Here is a 7,374-nt window from a genome sequence, read left to right as displayed (position 1 = left end):
CAAGGCTTAGGCCCGTCCTGGCCAAAGCGCATCTTTTGCTTCCCTCATCAAGTCCTAAGGAGGGGTGGAATTCTCACTTTGGGGTCTCGCTTGTGCTGCACCGCTGATTCTCCACCTCTCTTCAAAGAACCTCTCGACTAGAATCCCTGAAGACTTTAGAAGCACAGGTGTTAATTCTGTTGGATGCTGAGTCTCCCTGCTTAAAAAAAAAAAAGACCAGGGCAGGGGGAATCAGCTGAGTTTTCTTGAATAATTACGGTTAAAATTGAGGCAAGAATCGAAGCCTTAAATGAGTCCACGAGTCATCCACTTAGCATTCATACTCTACTTTGGAACCTCTTCCACTTTGTGGATTTGTTTCAGTTGAAATTCGTTTCCATAGAACTTAAGTTGCTGTCTGTTACTGAAAGGACACCCGAGGGCCCACAGATAGAGCTCACCCCAAAGATAGGAGCCCATGATTTCTAAGCAGACTTGGGTTGAACTACTGAGCAGTACAAAGCAAGTTTCCTGCCTGCCCTAAGGGAGGGTCAGTGTGCCAGCAGCTAACTCAGTGATTCTTTAACCAAGTGTGCCCTCCTTTTCTTTTTGCAGGTTGTGCCCTTTTAGCCAAGAAGCATGGAGGTAATTCATGGCCAGCCCTACTGCTGTAGGGAGCTTGAAGGAGCTGACATATTGTCAGACACCTTTTACTCTAATGAATTGCACACTCCACTAGAAATGGCTACTCGCCCAACTGCCTCAGAGGACAGGTAAAACAAAGACTGGATAATGCAAACAATTATAAAAGGTTTTAATATATTACTGTATTTTTGTTCTGTGAGAAAAAGTATTTAAGGTTATGGACCTCTTCTGTGTATCACATCACTGGGAAGGCATAATATGACAATGAACTAAACTTTGAAGTGTCCACATCTATTAGTAACTTGGCAAGAAGTAAAAAGTTAGTGTATATTTTTAAAAGGCAAACATCAAATTCATCTACTGCATTCTAGAACTCTAGAATGATCTGTTCCTTCATTTTGAATTAATTTTGTTTCTTTGGCTGTGCTGAGGCTTCATTATGTGTGGGCTTTTCTCTAATTGTGGAGAATGGGGGCTACTCTCTAGTTGCGATGCTGAGGCTTCTCATTGCAGTGGCCTCTTTTGTTGCAGAGCACAGGCTCTAGGGCGTGAGGGCTCAGCAGTTGTGGCTCTTAGTCTCTAAAGAGTACAGGCTCAGTAGTTGTGGCGAACAGGCTTAGTTGCTTCTCAGCATGTGGGATCTTCCTGGACCAGAGATTAAACCTGTGTCTCCTGAATTGGCAGGCGGATGCTTTACCACTGAACCACCAGGGAAGCCCTGTGAATTAATGTTTTAATTGAACTTTATGAAGAGTAGTATGTGTGTTAGTTGCTCAGTTCAGTCGCTCAGTCGTGTCCGACTCTTTGCGACCCCATGAATCGCAGCAAGCCAGGCCTCCCTGTCCATCACCAACTCCCGGAGTTCACTCAGACTCACATCCATCAAGTCAGTGATGCCATCCAGCCATCTCATCCTCTGTCTTCCCCTTCTCCTCTTGCCCCCAATTCCTCCCAAGCATCAGAGTCTTTTTCAATGAGTCAACTCTTCGCATGAGGTGGCCAAAGTACTGGAGTTTTAGCTTTAGCATCATTCCTTCCAAAGAAATCCCAGGGCTGATCTCCTTCAGAATGGACTGGTTGGATGTCCTTGCAGTCCAGGGGACTCTCAAGAGTCTTCTCCAACACCACAGTTCAAAAGCATCAATTCTTTGGTGCTCAGCCTTCTTCACAGTCCAACTCTCACATCCATACATGACCACAGGAAAAACCATAGCCTTGACTAGACGGACCTTTGTTGGCCAAGTAATGTCTCTGCTTTTGAATATGCTATCTAGGTTGGTCATAACTTTACTTCCAAGGAGTAAGCGTCTTTTAATTTCGTGGCTGCAGTCACCATCTGCAGTGATTTTGGAGCCCAGAAAAATAAAGTCTGCCACTGTTTCCACTGTCTCCCCATCTATTTCCCATGAAGTGATCGGACCGGATGCCATGATCTTCATTTTCTGAATGTTGAGCTTTAAGCCAACTTTTTAACTCTCCACTTTCACTTTCATCAAGAGGCTTTTTAGTTCCTCTTCACTTTCTGCCATAAGGGTGGTGTCATCTGCATATCCGAGGTTATTGATATTTCTCCTGGCAGTCTTGATTCCAGCTTGTGTTTCTTCATGTCCAGCTCTTTGCAACCCCATGGACTGTAGCTCGCCAGGCTCCTCTGTCCATGGAATTCTCCAGGCAAGAATACTGGAGTGATTGCCATTACCTTCTCCAGGGCATCTTCCTGACCTAGGGATTGAACCCAGGTCTCCTGCACTGCAGGCAGATTCTTTACCATCTGAGCCACCAGAGAAGCCCAAAGAGTAGCATAGTGGTTCCTTATAATTCTCTAACACCATCTGCTCAAAAATACTCCCAGAATCTGTTATTCAGACTTTATTTATGCTCTACCAAATTCTCTGTAATGCATTGCAGATTATGTTTAAAATGTCATCTAACATATATGAGTGATTACTATGTGTTGGCACTGTACCAAATGTTTTACTAATGTGATTCTTTTAATCCCTACAACAGCCCTATGAGATAAGTATTATTATTATCCCCATTTTATGTATGAAGGAACAGGGTACAAACAAGTAGTTTTCTGAGATATTAGTGCCAGCTTTACTGTATTGTATCAATATTTATTTGAATCATTTTTAGGAAAGAAAAAAAACCTCAAAATCATGGGTGAAAAATAACCTGTGTAATTGTTTTCTTGCTTTTGCTTGTTTGTTTTATAATTTCACATTGTCAAATCTCTCATTTAAGAAAGTAGTCAAAAGAGTTAGACATGACAGAAATGACTGAGCATGCACACACGTTATCTTTATGATAGCAACCCCTCAAGAGTTTGAAGATTCTTTTGACTGTCTGAGTTCTTTTTGCCAGATGAACACTCATTTTTAACAGACTTTACTCTTCTTTCTTCCTGTGTCGAGACTTTCACTGTCTTGATCAAACTTCCATGGATCTATTCCAATTTGTAAACATACTCTTTATATGAAAAAATAAAAAGAAAGCTTTTTCTCCCAATTAAAAACTAACACAGAAGAAAAAAGAAAAAAAGATATAAAGAAAAAAATTTTAACTGAAAAAAAAAAAACCCTGATATTTCTGTATGAATAACTTGGAAATCATGAAAATCAAAAAATAAAATAAATTTTCCATTTTTCCAATGGAAGAAAAAATGAAATTAAAGCACAGGAAGAAAACCTTCTGTACTTCTTTGTCCAGAAACAGTAACCATTGTTAATATTTCAATATGTGTCCTCCATTTTTTAAATTTGAAGATACCATTCAACATATTTTTTGTAAACTACTGTTTTTCACTTAATGCAAAGAAATATGTTCATATTTGTGGGAAAGTGTGTTCAGTTCACATCTACAGACTCATTCCTTGGTGTACCTGCTTTGTTATCTGATTCCCAAAAGTGGCTGTGAGCCCTAAATTCCTGCTCAGCTCCAAGGACCATAAGATCAGACAGGGCTTTCCTGGAGCCAGAGGAAATCCTTAGCAGATCGTGTGTGATATGGGGATAGGCAGTGGTCCCTGGATCAAAAGCAGAAGTGTGAGGTTTTATATTTGGCCAAAAGGGATCTGAGTAGGAATTTAACGCTGCCGTATCTGATGGAATTCACTGTGCTCGCAAAAGCACTCACAGAGGCATTTAACTGAAATGTTGATACCCTCTACCTAAATGGTCCTATGGTTTGGTTAGTAATTGGCTCCAAAACCCTTAAACAGACTTGAAATCTAAGAGAGAAGTCAGCGAAAATACTGCTTTTCATTGCTGTTTTCCAGTCACTTATTCGTGTCTGACTCTGAGACCCCCATGGAAGCACACCAGGCTTCCCTGTCCTTCACAATCTCCTGGAGCTTGCTCAGACTCATATCCATAGAGTCGGTGATGCCAACCAACCATCTCATCCTCTGTCGTCCCCTTCTCCTCCTGCCTTCAGTCTTTGCTAGCATCAGGGTTTTTTCCTATGAGTAGGCTCTTTGCATCTGGTAACCAAAGTATTGGAGCTTCAGCTTCAGCATCAGTCCTTCCAATGAATATTCAGGGTTGATTTCCTTTAGGATTAACTGGTTTGATCTTGCAGTCCACAGGACTCTAGAGTCTTCTCCAACACCACAGTTCAAAAGCATCAGTTATTCAATGTTCAGCCTTCTGATGGTCCAACGCTTACATCCATACATGACTACTGGAAAAACCACAGCTTTGACTAGATGGACCTTTGTTGGCAAAGTAATGTCTCTGCTTTTTAATATGCTGTCTAGGTTGGTCATAACTTTTCTTCCAAGGAGTAAGTGTCTTTTAACTTCATGGCTGCAGTCACCATCTGCAGTGATTTTGGAGCCCAAGAAAATAAAGTCTGTCACTGTTTCCATTGTTTCCCCATCTGTTTGCCATGAAGTGATGGGGCCAGATGCCATGATCTTAGTTTTCTGAACACTGAATTTTAAGCCAGCTTTTTCATTTTCCTCTTTCACCGTTATCAAGAGGCTCTTTAGTTCCTCTTCACTTTCTGCCACAAGGGTGGTGTCTTCTGCATATCTGAGGTTATTGATATTTCTCCCAGCAATCTTGATTCCAGCTTGTGCTTCATCCAACTTGGCATTTCTCATGATGTACTCTGTATGTAACAAGGTGAAAATATACCAGCCTTGATGTACTCCTTTCTCAGTTTGGAACCAGTCCATTGTTCCATGTCTGATTCTAACTGCTTCTTGACCTGCATACTGGTTTCACAGGAGGCTGCTAAGGTGGTCTTCTTTTGCCATCTTTTTAAGAATTTTCCACAGTTTGTTGTGATCCACATGGTCAAAGGCTTTAGCATAGTCAATGAAGCAAAAGTACATGTTTTTCTAGAATTCTCTTGATTTTTCTATGATCCAGTGGATGTTGGCAATGTGATCTCTGGTTCTTCTGAGTTTTCTAAATCCAGCTTGAACATCTGGGAGTTCTCAGTTTATGTACTATTGAAGCTTAACTTGGAGAATTTTGAGCATTACCTTGCTAGCATGTGAAATACGTGCAGTAGTGTGGTAGTTTGAACATTCTTTCACAATGCCCTTCTTTGGGATTGGAATGAAAACTGACCTTTTCCAGTACTGTGGCCATGGCTGTTTTCCAAATTTGCTGGCATATTGAGTGCAGCACTTTCACAGCATCATCTTTTAGGATTTGAAATAGCTCAGCTGGAATTCCATCACCTCCACTAGCTTTGTTCGTAGTGATGCTTCCTAAGGCCTACTTGACTTCACACTCCAGGATGTCTGGCTTTAGGTGAGCAATCACACCATCTTGGTTATCTGGGTCATTAATATTTTTTTGTTTCTTTAACTGACCACAAAATTAAACACAGCGTATACTCAATTACCTATAAATATAATAAGGTATTATTTGAAGCAGTATCTAGGTACAACCATGTTCCTAGTGCCTAATAAATAAAATTTGCTTTTCACTTTATTCCATGCGAAGTTTTTCCTTTCCTAGTCCCCAAATGGGAAAACCAGGATGATCCTATATTCTCAGAACCTCCCCCTCCCATTTAACACCCTTTTAAATAGTAGCTGGGAAGCTTACAGAAATAGAAGTTCTCTTTTCTCTCAGTAGTATTCCTCAACTTTTCTAGAATGTATCATCAGGGCAACATTGGTAACTCTACCCTATCCACACAGAGGCTTACTTCTTCCAAACCAGGTTCAGGGTATATGGCTCCTAACTCAAACCTCAAGGTATCTCAAAAACAAAACAGAACAATGAAGAACATTACCTTCATAATGGTAAGGATGAATACAAGTCGTAATGTATTAGCTCTCAGCAGCTTAATTTTCTAAGTGTGGCTGTACTTAAGGGGGTGGCTTTTTAAATATTATAATGTGTTTTGAACTAACTTGGCAATTTAAACAAAGATGAAAAATTGTTTCCTCTCATCCACCTGTTTTTTTTTTTCTTTCCAGAATAGGCAGCACAGTGAAACTAAGTTGTTACCCACCACTAGTCTGGTAACTGGGCACATGAAAATAACATGACAAGTATTCTGAAAATACAGATTCCCAAGCTCTGACTTTGGGCTTCCCCAGTGGCTCAGCGGTAGAGAATCCACCTGCAATGCAGGAGGTGCAGTAGACAAGGGTTTGATCCCTGAGTCAGGAAGATCCCCTGGAGAAGGAAATTACCTCCAGGGTTGCAACCCAGCAACCCACTCCGGTAGTCTTGTCCAGAGAATCTCATGGACAGAGGAGCCCAGCAAGCTACAGTCCAATGGGTCGCAAGGAGTCGGATGCCACTAAAGTGTCTTAGCCTGCACTCAAGCTCTATCTGGAGAGACTCTGACTCACTGGGTCTGGGTTGGATCTAGGGGATCTGCATTTTTAGTAGTTTTCAACTTGTTTTGAGAATCACTGGGCTAGCAGAAAGCACTGAAACACAACATGAAAACCAGGATTGTGCTCTGGCTTACCCAGTGACCAAGGGCAAGTTAATCTTTGTACATCAGTTACTTTCTTCACTGGTATGTTTTGGGACAATTATACTAGTCACTATTATGTATAATCACTTGATCTCCTTAAAAAATATTAATAAGTAAGTGGCATTCTTTTGTATTTTTTCCATTGAAAATTTAACAGTGGCAGGTACAGATTCTCAAAATCACAGATGCCTACCTCCTTTTTCCATTCAGCTGACATCTCCTTCCTAGTCCATTAGGAAGATAAATATCAATTAAGGAAGTGTCTTGAGAATTGCTTAAGATTTAATTACAAGTTCCATTTTATTTCTGTGCTCATGCCATTGCTTTCTGATTCCTGAGGTTTGGGGGTTTGTTTGTTGTTTGTTTTTAACTGTTAGCTTCCTGTCAAAAAATAAGCATATGTTTGTTCTAGCCTTTCCTTTAATCATGCCTCTAATCGTTATTGGCTAAATTCAGTCCCCCAAATCAAAATCCTATAAAGTGACTCCAAAGAAAGATACTGGTTTATCTACAGGGAACACATCTTTCTCTTAAACAAGTAAACGTTAATTTTATGTGGCTACAGATTTCAACACTAATAATTTATTGTTATTTGCTTAGGAGACATGTATTATTTAAGCTATAAAATTATTTAATACTGAAATTTTAATATTTCATTTAATTAGTTCCTTCTATAAATTCTGTTAATATTAAAGCTAAGGGGTAAGGATATGAGACCCTACAGTGAAAGAGAAATATGACTTCTTTATGCTTTGCCTTTTATTTTAAATGGTTTCCTGCAACTTACTGGTTTTA

At 40.2% G+C, this 7,374-nt stretch overlaps 1 protein-coding gene across 1 annotated transcript in view; it reads left to right on the top strand.

Moving 5' to 3' along the window:
- The first annotated feature begins 618 nt into the window (after positions 1 to 618).
- Positions 619 to 7,374, top strand: part of LOC104999804 (chromosome unknown open reading frame, human C7orf31) — a 41,423-nt gene continuing 34,667 nt past the window's right edge. Inside the window, exon 1 of the mRNA XM_010855412.1 lies at positions 619 to 624. Coding sequence (XP_010853714.1) covers positions 619 to 624 — 6 coding nt within the window. The remainder of the gene's footprint in view (positions 625 to 7,374) is intronic.

This window comes from Bison bison, unplaced genomic scaffold (assembly GCF_000754665.1).
Source record: "Bison bison bison isolate TAMUID 2011002044 unplaced genomic scaffold, Bison_UMD1.0 scf7180017864364, whole genome shotgun sequence".
NCBI lineage: Eukaryota > Metazoa > Chordata > Mammalia > Artiodactyla > Bovidae > Bison > Bison bison.
Note: the sequence above shows the minus strand (reverse complement) of the source record. Positions and strands in the feature narration are given on the sequence as shown.